This window comes from Gobius niger (genome assembly GCF_951799975.1).
Source record: "Gobius niger genome assembly, chromosome: 24".
NCBI lineage: Eukaryota > Metazoa > Chordata > Actinopteri > Gobiiformes > Gobiidae > Gobius > Gobius niger.
Genome location: NC_136875.1, coordinates 7,356,191 through 7,370,691, shown reverse-complemented (window position 1 = coordinate 7,370,691; position 14,501 = coordinate 7,356,191). Strand labels below are relative to the sequence as shown.

Below are 14,501 nucleotides of genomic sequence, written 5' to 3'. Positions count from 1 at the left end.
TTGCCGAGCGCCAAAGCGCGAGTAGTTTGTACACTGAAACCCGTAGAAAGTGAGGTAGGCCTGACAATAAATAATAAATTAAAAAGGGAGACGTGGCTTCAGTTGGCTCAGGCGTTTGCTCAGAAGTTCGCACTTGTCCGTTACAGTATTGCAAAAAAGTGTATTCCAAAAGGTATTGTACAACATCGAGTATTTCCAGTACGAATCCATGTTTTCAGTTTTATCTATGACAAATAAATCTCTCGGCGTCCTCAAAAAGATTGTTCGTTTAACTTGAAAAGGACACTTCTTTTTTTTTTTGTAAGGATCCTTGAATTCAACTCTTGGTTTCCTTGTCTTTCACTTGTCTTTTTTCCTGTTACATTTGACCATTCAAAAAAGCAGCGATGTCTGGAATCGTTTATTGCTACGGCTGAATTGTACAGCACTTGAAACCTATGGATAGCCGTCCGGTCAATCCTCTCCAAATGTAATAGATCTGTTGTTGCCCCAGTTCCTCAAAAATGGCACTTGGAAATTGGCAGTAAGAGAAAAAGAAGAAGAAGAAGAAGGCGGCGGCGGATAATCCTTCCTTGAAATCTTGTGTTGCGGAAGTTTTGTGTCTTGTTTTGGAGTGGGGGAAGACAAGATGGCCGCCGTTTGCAATTATCGGGTCTTGTCACCTCTTCCTCCACACCTTCGACAGCCAGATCTTCACAGTCTTGTCGCTGGAAACAGACAGAAAGGTAAGAAAAATATAAGATGAGTGAGTGACGGGTACAATACAAACTTTCAGAGAAGGGGTTTAAAAATGTGCTTCAAAACATGCCACACAGACAACGTTTTCGTCAACACAACGGGAGAAAAAAACAAGGCGTTGAAGATGCAATGCTGGCAGTTAGCTAGTTACAAAGCGTGCGTCCAGTGAGATTATAGTTATAGTTTTCAGTCTTTGTTTTACAGTTTCCTCCCTTTGTGAGTTCATAATGTTTTTTTGTTCTCCTTGGGTTGTGATACAGTATTGTTAAGCTAATGCTAATTGTTTAGCGAATGCATTATTAGTAGTAGTAGTACTTTATTCGGTCAGTTCATTCCTTTAAACATAAATACATTTCCAATTCTTTGTGTACAACACGACCGAAAGGGTTTAGGCTGAAGTGAAAACTTATAACGCCTAACCCAGTTTACAGACTTCCACGAGAGAAAACAAAAACAAAACACAAACATTAATAAATTATAAATAAATGTTGTTAAGCTAATGATTGATAGCTAGTTTGAGGGGCGTTTTTTGCATGGAATCTGCCTTTTTTAAAATTAGTTCCGTGAGATAAAAGGGTTAGATGGCTTTTATACAGTATTGCTAATGCTAATGCTAGCTAATGTGAGTTTGTTTTCTGTAGGGAACCTGCTTCATCCTGTTGCCGATGGGGTAAGATGGCCGTCATACAGTATTGCAAAGCTAATGCAAATTGTTAGCTTGCTAATGCAGTACTGTTAAGCTAGTGTTAGCTTTTTTTTCTGTCAGGAAACCGCTTCATCCTGCTAGTTTCGTGAGGTAGAGGGATAAGATGTCGCAGTTTTGAAGCACCACTGAGTTATATTTTCATGCGTACCATTTTCGGTAACATAAATGGTTGTTGTTCTTCCGTCTTTCTTTTTGTGTTCTTGTTTCTCGTTTCAGGCTATGTTGTGTTCATGTCTTGTTTGGTTTGCTTTGTATATTTTTGTATATATTCACCGATGCTTCTAAAATGTACTGAAGAGCATATCGTTAGCCACATAGCATAACTGCCTAAGTAATTATGTATTGTTAAAATGGCAATAAGAAAAATAAGAAAAACAATGTGTTTCCTATAAAACGCCTTTTTACATGTTTTCCAAAATCAAAACAAAAATTAGTTAGGCAATTATGCTATGTGGCTAACGATATGGAGTTAAACAGTTCATATTTCAGTCAAATGTGCACTTCAGTACGTGTGCAGCTTACAGTCTTACAGTCTTACAGATGCTCGGCTCTGACATTTTGCTGAATGTCCCTCCTCGGTTTTTTTTACCCCTTTCATTGGGAGATGTCCTCAAAACGCTCAGCTTAAGCATTGGTTGCTGTACTCTCCAATAAGCAAAGGGCAGTTTCAGGCTTGCACTTTGGGAGTTTTTTTTTTTTTAAGTGTTGTCATGCGGACAGTGCTGCTCTAATTTGCAAAGACAAATGCAACAGGTTATAGGGAAAAGATTAAGCCTTGAGACTGAAAATTGTGTTTGTAAGAAAACAATTTAGAAGGCACGGGGTGTTCTTCGAGGTGAGAGGGAGCGAGGACCTGAAATCTGAAATCAAGATGTAACTTTTTGATCATTAAATTTCAGAGAGCAAATCTATTCATCTGTGAACGAGAGATTTTCATTTGTGAAAGGTCACTGACTCAACATGTTCACACCCAGAGACACTTCGGGGATTCATTGGCTTTACAAGAACAAGATTTATAGAGCAAAGGAGGAATAGGACCAATTTGCCACTGGATGGGGAGGACGTTCATGCTGCGGACATGACCAGGCTAAACAAAGTGATTCAAAACGCAGCCTCTGGGGGTGGCACGGTGGGGTAGGATGCTCTCAAAGCTCAAGGCCATCATGAGTAACCGCTCTCAGGCCCTGAAGCTGATCAACAACAGCACCTTCAGCCACAGATTGATGACACCGAAGTCATCACCAAGTCCGAGCTCTTCAGAAGGACCTTCGTTCCAGCCTTGGCCACATTCGTTTATCTTGTCGGAATAAGTTTGCCGTCGCATTGAGTTGCCTTGAGTTGTGCGAAATAATAATAAAGTTGCATTGCCTTGACCTTTTTCCTGTATATTTATATAAAAGTTAAAACTAAGTAAAGTCTTGCAGAAACTTTTAATGCTGGACAAACGAAAACTATCCCAGATTGAGTTTCCTACATGGTTTTTAAATGAAGATCAAGAGCGTGCCCGTCTCTGAGCAAGTTCGTAGCTTTGTTAGTCAAAAGGTCTTCCCCATAGCAACTTTTTTTTCCTTCCATGTATTTATCTATCGATCTGTCTACAAAATCTACAAAAATGAAAGATATGACAGCCCTTAGCTTTTTATTCTAGATACTCTTGGGTGTAACTGAATCAAGCCATGGCGTTTTGGCCAATAAGCATCAAAGACTCGGCTAAAAGTCTATCCTCTTCACTTTACAGTCCAAATGTCCAAATATATGGGCCGATTAGCCAATCAAAGAAGCACATGGTCTATCATCAAGACAAAAACGGCAGCGTGCACGAGGTGTTGAAATGAAACAGGACAAGCCCAAACCTAAACCGGTTTGCCGAACACTACTTGGTGTTCATGACCTGTCGACAATGAAGTAATGCAACACAGGAGCAGCTTTCAAACCAGAAACATAAATGAAATCATCGAGCATTCACCAACAGCGTGCTTCGGAAAAGACAGTCAAACTGCTAAGCCATGCAAGCAAGCACGATGCTCTGAAAAAACAACCAAAATAAATAGTTAGTGGATGAAAGAAAGAGGGGGCGAAAGAGGGCGCTGTAGTCAGAGGTACCAGAGGAGGGCGGTGGTTCAGGGCAGGCTGGTGGCTCGCCCTTTGATGGCCAGAACCCTCCGCGGCAAACACGGGGTTAAACCAGGCTCGTACGTCCACAGCTTCACCCGGCAGTCACTGAGCGAGGGAGGGAGTTGCAGGAGAACAGAGAAGAGAGAGAGACGAGATACAGAGGAGTTAAATTTATCCTTCCAGGGAGTTGTCCTCTGCGTCTGATCCCTCCAACGTACAGTCCCGCTGGGCTTTGTCAGGAGCAGCGGGCGACCCGATCTGGAGGATTAGTCAACTGTGTATGGTTTTGGCTAATTAGGGAAACCAGTGTGCCATAGATACTCACAGCGTCTTGGGGAATGCTCCCGTTTCGTCGACTGCTGCACAACCCCTTTAACAAATGCTGAATTATGCATGTACTTTTTTACTAAGCAAAGATACAGAGGAGCAAAGTGGTTCTTTTTGTGGCATTTATATAATTTCTTTGTCATTAATATCTTACAAGATGATGTTCGGAGGCCACTGGATGCATAGTTGGCCCCATAAAAAGCAGAACCTCAACTGAATTTGATTTAGCATTTAGCTCAGAGGCTATTTTTAAGTAAAATCTTAAATGGTCTGTACATTCAGTAATGATAATAACTAGGCTTTGACCTCACCTGCATGTGGTGGATGGACTGACAACAGCTGAAAACATCTGGATTGTTTATAATTTGCGGTGTTTGGTGGATAACACTAACAGCTCTAGGGAAAATACATTGAGTAGGTTGACGGACACTGGAAACTTTCCCAGACTGTAGCTGACTTGCTTTTGTCCGCATGAGTTAGGATCGAAGCGCCACATCTCCTTTTTACTTCTATGATGGTAACCATAAAGCTAGCATTGGCTTGACGCTACGAGTTAGCGGCTAGGTTGCATCCGTCCACCTCTACTGGAAGGATCTGCTTAGCTTTTGGAAGTAAGACGGTGTCAAAAACAATCGTAAAGACCCGATTTGGACTCTGCTATAATATACACGGGGGGAAAGAATTCTCATGATAGGCTTTTACCCACAACCCTGGCCACGCCGCGTGCTATGGCATGTTAGCAACAATAACTGATAGATACAGACGGCATCTCGTCATAGAAGGGGGCGTGGCTAAGTAACATCGGAGATTAGTCTGGATGCCAGGCTACTCTATTTGTGCTCTACAAGTCAGGGGCCGGATTGAATCATCTCATGGGGCCGGATTTGGCCCGCGTGCCGCCTGTTGGACGCCCCTCGTAAAAACTGTTTCCTGTCATTGGCTGTTATGCGCTCGGTTGTCCCACATTAGTCCCGCCTCAAGCAGTAGCTTTTCTACGACAGGGTCGCCAGACTAGTCTCCTGTTTATTAATTAATAAACATCGGAGATTAGTCTGGATGCCAGGCTACTCTATTTGTGCTCTACAAGTCAGGGGCCGGATTGAATCATCTCATGGGGCCGGATTTGGCCCGCGTGCCGCCTGTTGGACGCCCCTCGTAAAAACTGTTTCCTGTCTGGGTTTTATTCCAATGAAGAGTTAGCCGTGTCTCACTGAAATAAATATCAAACCAGTGCGTGGCAGAAAAACAGCGCTTGATCAGATGATTACTAACAACACGTTTTAGCCTTGAAGCTAGAGGCTAACACTAATTTAGCGCTAACAGATATTACAGCTAAGTAAAGTCTTGCAGAACTTTTATTGCTGGACAAAAACTATCCCAGATTGAGTTTCCTACATGGTCGTTAAATGAAGATCAAGAGCGTACCCGTCTCTGAGCAAGTTCGTAGCTTTTTTAGTCAAAAGGTCTTCCCCTACGCAACTTTTTAACTTTTTTTTTTCTACTACGGCATGTTAGCAACAATAACTGATAGATACAGACGGCATCTCGTCATAGAAGGGGGCGTGGCTTCGCCGAGGGGGAAAATAGAATCTTTAGAGAAACACAATTTTCCACTCTTTTTTGCCATTTTCTGGTGGAATATCAACTTATTTATCACACACAAATAAAGTCAAGTGTAAATCGGGCCCATATGGATATTTTCTCACAGCAGATTGTTCAGTAGAAGTGAAAAAAACGGCAGTTGTAGCAAGCGCTAGCTAACCGTTAGCATTAGCCCGATGCTAACATGTAGCATCAAGTTAGCATTCTATATTATTCATGTATTTATGGGCTGTTGAACCATTTTGCTCCTCCCCATGTCTTTGTATCATTATTTAGTAGAAACTATGTTCATATTTCAGCATTTGTTACAGTAGTTTTTGAATAATTAGATATGCCGTCTGTATCTATTCAGACTCCAGACAATTGCCAAGAGTTCCAAAAGTCATGTCAACCTGGGAACTTGCCCTGATGGTCAAATGTAGTACATTGATGTAGGTTCTTGTTCGCTCCCAGAGAGAGGTTTGCGTCTACTAGAGATTTTCACCATGTTACAGTGTTGTTACCTCATTAAAAACAAACTGCGACTAGCACAGCCCATGCCTCCTCCTGTTCTAGCGCCATTGCTGCGCCGTAACATCACTTGCACGCCCTCTGTGGCTCTCTCTTACCTGGCTGCGGTGAAGATGTGCTTCGAGTTGGTGCATATGGCGTTGATGGGGCTGTCGTGACCGCGGACCTCTCCGATTGGGCTGAAGTTGTCCACGTTCCAGACTTTGAGCATCCCGCCGCGGCAGGCGCTGAGCAGCAGGGGGCGCCCCGGGACGAAGGCCAGCGCGCACACCCAGTCCTTGTGAGCGTTAGGGATTTGCTGCGGAGAAAAACGGACGAAGTCAATCAATAAAAGGCTCGTCCTCCGATACATGAAAAATGAAGAAACAGCTCAAACAAGGTGATAGAATTGGAGTTTCCATCACTCTTTACTGACGCGATTATCATGATGCGATTATTATTTGCACAATTCTTTATTTGATTGCGTATTGTAATTATTTTTGAATTGTTGATTGAAAAAGATGCAGAGCCCAGTGGGCATTTTACACATCAAGGAGTAGCACTTGAGAGAAGACTGAATTCTGAATTGCTAAAACGTCTTCAGATATTATTAGACCCTATAGACACAGCGTGAAAAATGGGTCTCCAAGTAAATTTCGCTGGGGGCCAAAATATATCGAGAGTCTATTGCTGGGGTAAAATTTGCTTTAATTGGGAAAATACTGTTGAGGAAACTTTTATCAATGAATGAATAATAATGAGCCTGACTGTAACTTCGGCTTACACTTGTATTGCTCTGAACAAAGCCTGTGTCACAAGTTTGTTGTGTTGTCATTATTCATCCACTTAGCATTTGGTGGTTGTAAGCTACTATTGTAGCCACAGCCGCCCCGGGGGCAGACTGACCATTTACCACGTGGCTATAATGTGTTGTTTATATCCTGCTGAGGTGGCTAGGGCATCTGTTCCGGATGCCTCCTGGTCGCCTCCCGCGGGAGGTGTTCCAGGCATGTCCTAGTGGGACAAGGCCTCGTGGAAGGCCCAGGACACGCTGGTGGGACTATGTCTCTGAGCTGGCCTGGTGTCGCCTCGGGGTCCCCCCAGAACAGCTGGAGGAGGTGTGTGTGGATCGGGAAGTCTGGGCAACTCTGCTGAGACTGCTGCCCCCGCGACCCGGCCCCGGATAAAGCGGAAGAAAATGGATGGATGGATGGATGGATATATCCTGATCCCTTCTTATGTCAGCGTCCTCTGCTGGACACGTGTGGAATTATTTCCTTTCTTTATTTAAGCTGCCCCCTTGACACACCCGGCTTGACGTTTATTTAAGTTTTCTTTTATTTTTACTTTCTTATTCTATATCTTATTTAAATTAAAAAGTGGACAGGAAGTAGTCTTTACCCCACACCGGCCAAACAGGAAGTTAGCCAAAAACACTTGAGAGCCTCTTGCCACCTTTCAAACTCATCTTGACGCGCTAATGTACTGTAGCGTGTGATATTAGAGCGCGCCGCAGTAATTACTTTGTTTATGTTATTACTTTCCCGAAATAAACCACCCTCCTGACGGCGAGTATCTGTCTCTGTTCGGCCTTTAAAAACTGTGACACCAGCACTTTGCGCAACAACCGAGCTTTCACCGGGGATCCACGCGCTCTCAAAATATCCCTGACGCAACGATCCGTGCATCGAAAAACGCCTCTGAACAAACACAGGAAGAGAGCAATATACTGACACAAGCTAATGGATGAACTAAAGTGCCTCTTACAATGCTGGGTAGGGAGGCTAACGCTAAAAGCTCACCAGTAGCTAGTAAAATGCATTTTCTAACCAACAAAGTGTGAGACAGTGATAAAGATGTGTTTGACATTATTACCAAATGTCTAAGCATAATGCGCACTTTTAGAGCAAAGGAATAATAATGCCAGCTGGAATTCAAATTAATGCTTTTTCATTAAATTCATTATGACTAGAGATGCACCGATCCAGCGTGTTTGCTTCCGATACGATACTGGGGTTTTGAGGATCTACCAGTATCCGATAACCAACTGATACCATGAGGCTTTTTTTTGTTTTTAGCTCGCTGTGAGTGAAAAAGTGAATGCTCCACTTTTGGAATTGAATTTTTCAATTTGTGAAATCAATAGTCACATTTTCTCCAGTTCGGCTTTACCCAAATCTAAAAGCTTCTCGACTGGAAAGCTTGACCAGTGTCTTTTTTTAAAATTGTTGTTGTAGTCCAGGCAGGAGGAACTTTACTGTAGCTTCATTATTAACAAAGGCTTACACTTGTATTGCACTTTACAAGCCTGTGTCACAAGTTCCTCAAAGTGCTATATAGTCATTATTCATTCACTCTGTGGTGGTAAGCTGTTATTGAAGCCACAGCTGCCCTGGGGCAGACTGTCCATTTACCATGTGGCTATATAATGTGTTGTTCATATCCTGAACTCTTATTATGCCGGTGCCCTATATTGTAAGGCGTAATAATACCAGGAGTAATTTGGCATCCGCGCAGTAAAGTGAAGATTACTGTATGGATGTCAAACTACTCCTGGTATTATTACGCCTTACAATATAGTTCCCCCTTTTATCCGCTTAGAAAATCCACATTGTTTAATTTTGTGTAATTATACTTTGTAGTGGAACACTTCACGTAACCATATTTAAATAGGGAAAACGTGGAAGAGCTTGGTAGCTTCTATCTTGACCTGTTTTGGAGCTATAGAGGAGAGAGGGAGAGGCTAAATGCTAACGCCGTCTGCGCTGTGTTTACGTGACGGAAGGCCCCGTGCCTTCCGTCACGTAAACACAGCGCAGAAGACCAGACAGGTCCTAAAGAACTCGTCAAAGCTAAGGTAAGAACATATCTCAGTATGTAAAAAACGTGGCCTATTCCTTTAATGCCCCCAAGTGGCTGGAATGAGCATTCTGGTTATTCTTTTAAATTAAATTCCGCACAGGAATGGGCTAGAGACATACTTTTTCTTACACACTCTGGAATTGATGCTCTACAGGGCAGGGGCCGGATTAAATCATAACACGGGCCTGATCAGGCCATATGTTTGACACCCCTGCTCTAAATCTACTTTGAGCAGGGGCGAATCCGAGTATACAGGGGCTGGGGCATTGCAGGGGAACCACTGCCAGAAAAACTGCCAGAACCTAACACATTTAAAAAATAATAATAATATTAATCCTCCAGATTGCTGAGAAAAGCAGCACATGTTTCTTGTTTGAATTTTTCTAAAGTATCCCCCCCATGGGCCCCCTGCCTTAAAATGCTGTCCCAGTCATTTTGTGCATAAACTGGAGCATTCAAATATGCTTTTATTTTGTTGAAAAGGCTTAACACCAATTGACTTGGACTTCGAGACTTATTCAGTGACTTACTCCCTCCTCTGACAGTGTGAAAGCAATAATGGCTGGTCCAATGTTTGATTCACCATGAAACAGAAAGACGTTTTGAAACCTCAGTGGGACGTTTGGGGAAATGAAGGTCAAATATAATACATAAATAAAACAGAACTTTCCCATTTTAGACACGCTTTGGCACCAACATGGCGTCCGCTGTTAGACGGCTCAAGCAAACAAGTTACAAAAACGTTATAGACTCAACAAACATTCCATCTCAAGTCAGATTCATCTTAAATCGTTCTTTCCAGTCCTGGTTTGGAAACAGTTTATCCCCCACTCTCTTAATTATCTGTCGCCGTAAAAGACCGTTTTTATCTGGTTATGACACGGATTCAAACTCAAATTAATTACCGTTTGGAGACCAGGCATGTCTTAAAGCCGTTTAATTGGAATATATTAATTTAGTGCGGATCAAAACCTCCCGCAGAAGCAGATTTACCAGGGGAGGGCAGAGCTAATTAATCACTTAAATACACAATTAAAAATATTGAGAGATGATTCGAGTGTAATGTTGTTGATGTTTAGTTCTTTAGAGAGGGGGTTCCCAAACTGAGGGGCGGGACTCCCCAAGGAGACACCGAGCTGAAGGTTTCACAAATATTTAAGGAATACACATATATTTCTTTATTTGGAATTGGCACATATCGCCAGAGATGAGACAAACAACTGCTGTGCGTGTATTTATTCAAATCCATACAATTAAGAGAAATATTCAGAGACAGAGCCGTTCTTGTGGTTTCTTACTACGTCGGAGTTGTTGCTAGAATAATATATTTAAGATTCCGCCCACGCACAAAGCATCCTTCATAACAAGCTAATGAAATAATGGCTTTGAGATGTTTTCATGGGCGATGTTTGGAAATGACAAACAAATGTGTGTTTAGTAAAAAGACAATGTTGCCCACTTTCGAAGTCGCTGAAATGTTTAAAGGATCCACCTCCGCAAACGCATAAATGTCAGCGATCTCCACAACAGCTTTGGGTTGTTTTGTGAAGAGATTTCTAAAGTTGATTAATTAATGCTTTTAAAATGCCCCGCAGAACTCCTGGGAATAAAAAAAAATATGATGCCATCTATTTGTTAGCTGCTCGACTTAACAACAAGATGATAAACCTACACTGTCCTCGCTGATAAAGTGTCTTTTTCATACACAGACATTATTGTTAGTTACTTACTTATTTACTACTAAAACTGTAAAACTTACAGGAAGCAGTTGTGAAGTGGTTTTGCTCCTTTTAAACAAACAGGTCACAGCACGTGAGGGTAAATAACTGTTTACCTGATGTAAAAACAAGCAGCACTGGAGTACCCCAAGGAGGTGCATGTTCCCCTGTCCTTTTTACTTAACGAGTTTAGAAGCAAAAGCCAAACAACATTTTTAAAATTCTCAGACGACACAATCATTTTGAGCATCTTTGTAACTTCCAGAAATAGACTGAGGCGTTGGTAAAACCAAAGAGATGGTCTTTGACCCCAAAGGACTGCAGTCACATGACCCAATCTATATTGGCAGTAGCCAGTAGGGGTTTACTGAAGAAGGTCATTTTGATTCACTTGCCTGTAAAATGACGCCTCCAAATTAAAATCATTGCTGTTAATGTCCCTTATGGAATTTACATAATGCATGTGAGTCTCTAGTTGTAGCCACAACAATCAGTTTGACTATCAGATCCACTATTGGCAAGTTATCAACTACAGCACTGAATAAAAGAATGATTGTCTTTATTTTCGCCAACATTTTTTGATGAAAATAAAGGTCCACAGTACAACTCAAAGATACATTTAACCTGCAATAGATAGGTGGAACCAAAACACACTCTGAGCCTATAAAAATGCTACCACTTGAACATATATTTCAAACAGGTCAACAATATCTGTAAAAATTAACATTGTACATCCATTTTTACATGGATATGTCCATGCGTTTTATAGGACCTTTGTCTTACCCAAATCTATCATTTTGACTAGTCACATGCGGGGAAATGTGACTGTGGTGCGTATAGAAATGCATTTAATGGTATAGGACTGCATTTAATGGTATAGGAATGCGGCCGCGACACAACGATCTTTCGCCAAGGAAAAAAAAAAGAGTGGTGCGCACTGAATGGGTGCTGCTGCCGGATGCTCTCTCATCGAATGCAATTTCTCCATCTGTGAGATCAATAAAGTACCATCTCATCTCATCTCATTTAATGGTGCATTTAATGGTATAGTAATGCATTTAATGGTATAGGAATGCATTTAATGGTATAGGACTGCATTTAATGGTATAGGACTGCATTTAACGGTATAGGAATGCATTTAATGGTGCATTTAATGGTATAGTAATGCATTTAATGGTATAGGACTGCATTTAATGGTATAGGACTGCATTTAATGGTATAGGACTGCATTTAATGGGATAGGAATGCATTTAACGGTACGCCGGCGGGACGTGGCGTCACTGTGCCATGGTGCACCGCAGTGCAAATGTCTGACAATATGCACCGTGCTTAAGTGCATTAAAAAAAGCATTAACACATTAATATCTAAACTCCGGGGCGCATAACATGTGTGTGCCCACTCGAACACAGCGCATAAGCTCTCATCACTAACCACTACTCTGAAGGCTGCAGACACTCCAGACCTGCAAAGCTACATCCTGCAAACACACATGGAATCTGCCTGGATTTGAAAAGGTTTCTCAGAGTTCTGCTGATGATCAGGCTGCGGTGAGTGACAGATCCAGCGCACCAGATCCAACCTGATCATAATCTGCCTCAAAAGCTTTGTTTCCAAAAAAGTCCAAGCAGAATGTTGTCTGAGAAAAGTCAAAACACAAGCCTCAAGTCAAATGCGCTGCAGTGTGTTTTTTATTTTATTTTAAATTTTATTTTGTTGGGCACATTTTATTGCAAAGCAGCATCGAAAATTGAGACTACTTTTTACATTGCACTTTCACCGTGAACCGAACCGTGAGTTAGCTCAACTGCTACAGTCCTTGTAACCAGTGTTGTTTTTTTGCAGCCTTTTTAGTTTTAGTCTTAGTCTTTTGGACGAAAATGGTTTTAGTTTTAGTCATTTGTAAATGTGATACTTTCAGTCATGTTTTAGTCAGTTTCATCGTAAAATGGTGTTAAGTATTAGTATTTAAACTAATCAATTATGTAGGACCATCGGGGAAACTGGGATGAAGGTTGACAGGCTGTACTAACCTTTTATTAATAAATAATAATAATGTCTTGGCTTTATAGCTTCTGACAAACCGATTACCCCACAGTACACACTGGCAGGAGTGTCATTGTGAACAGGACTTTTCCCCTAAGCACCCGCTCTCCTCGTCCTACATGGGATTTAAAACTTTGTCATAATCATGAAAACAACGGTGGTGGTAGCGAAATAGAACAGCTGAGTCATTAAAACATCTTGGTGTTTACAGTATGTAGACAAACGGCTCCAGTGGAATGTACAAGTAGATTTTCTGTGACACATATTGTCTCAGGGGCTTCATTTTTTAAAGAAGATTGAGATTGTTTGTTGTGAGCCCAAAAATAATGTCTCGTTTTTATGATGATGTTCTGGAAAGTCTAACCAGAAACAGCATGGTTGCCTGATTCTGCTCTCTTACTGTCCTATGTAGAACCAAAATCATCCCGAAAAGCCATGAAAATGATTGGTAGGAAAAGTGTATCCGTCTTTACAAACTTTGAGTCCTTTGTCTGACTCCTGGCACAGGCAGAAAACCTTCTCAAAGAACCTCCTCATGTGCTCTTTAATGGATATGAGCTTCTACCGTCGGGGAAACGATATCGGCCTGGAAGAGCCACAAGCGATCGATACAAACACTCTTTTATTCCAGTATCGGTTGCTCTTCATAGCAAGCGCAGAAAGCACTTTATGTCCGGGTCTTGTATGTTCTCTTTGGCCTTGTGTAATGATTGTTATGACAGAGCCCTATTCCATCATGGCAAGTCCAAGACAAATTTCCCTATGGGACAATATAGTTTAACCTAACCTCGCCAAAAAATGTGAAAAATCAAGGCTGGCGTGCCCAAAAGCAAGTGTCGGAGCCGCAATTATGCACGACACGTCCGCTTCGAGCAATGATTTAGATGCAATGTCATATTTGCGCATGTCTCTGTAGCAAACACGAGGCCTCTCCTCTCCATCAGCACCACGGACAGCGGCGTGCAGCCACAGCAGATGTTCCCATGGTTTTTTTTTTTAGTTCTTTTTTTATGAGAATCTCCAACAGAGCCCTGGCACCGACCTCTGCACAGATGCCGCCTTCGCCGTTTCTCGCAAGGAATGCGCAATACGGTGCTGGACTCTCAGCCAAGAGTCCCGTCAGAGCCCTTTTGGCCACCATCTTTGTCGAGGAGGAATTCTAACCATGTGCTATTCACTAATGAGGACTCATGAAATAGGGATGTCTGTGTTAAAGCCACAGGGCCAAGGCATTTAATAATTCACAGAGGGGACTTTAAAGCTTTCAAAGTCAAAACATTTGTGTGTGTAACATTCCCGCTTGTTGCTTTATAATGTGATTGTAGCTACAGCCTTTATTCTTAGAAAAATATTGTAAAGTATTGTCTTTTTCCTCCAAAAACGTTATTGAATAGGCATCGTCTAAGCCAGTGGTTCTCAACCTGGGGGTCGCGAGACAAATTTGGGGGGTCGCCAGATCATGTAGATAAAATAGCCATATTTTCATTAGCATATAATCTGATATTTTATTGTAGCATGTGTTTGCTATTTTACCAGAGTGCTATTATTTGTTTGTGGTTTGATGAATTTCATTTTAGCCATTTTTTTTTTTTTTTAACCCCTTAACTCCCACCTGAACACACTGGTTGTTGTGTGTGCGCTCAGTCACGCAAAACGACCATAGATGTTGTTAGCATTTAGCCTCTCCCTGCATATTCCAACAGCTCCAAACGGGGGTGAAGTTGGAAGTGACAAAGCTCTTCCACAGGCACAAAGACCAGACAGGTACGCATCCACTTGTCTAAGCTCAGGGAAGAACTTATCTCAGAATGGAAAAACGGTGACCTGTTCCTTTAAAGTAGAGCCAGTCAGGCTGACAGAGCAACATGGCCGACTTGGATCAGGTAAATGGAGACCTGAC

At 41.9% G+C, this 14,501-nt stretch overlaps 1 protein-coding gene across 4 annotated transcripts in view; it reads right to left on the bottom strand.

Annotated features, from left to right (window-relative positions):
• Window positions 1–286: 286 nt before the first annotated feature.
• kif21b (kinesin family member 21B) overlaps window positions 287–14,501 on the bottom strand; it is a 163,143-nt gene continuing 148,928 nt past the window's right edge. For 2 of the 4 annotated variants that reach the window (XM_079582126.1, XM_079582127.1), the window contains 3 exons: window positions 6,097–6,296; window positions 3,548–3,664; window positions 287–707 (listed from right to left, as the gene is read on the bottom strand). In XM_079582126.1, coding sequence (XP_079438252.1) covers window positions 3,565–3,664; window positions 6,097–6,296 — 300 coding nt within the window. In that variant the 3' untranslated portion in view covers window positions 287–707; window positions 3,548–3,564. The remainder of the gene's footprint in view (window positions 708–3,547; window positions 3,665–6,096; window positions 6,297–14,501) is intronic. The other 2 variants (XM_079582128.1, XM_079582129.1) reach the window with 1 other exon arrangement.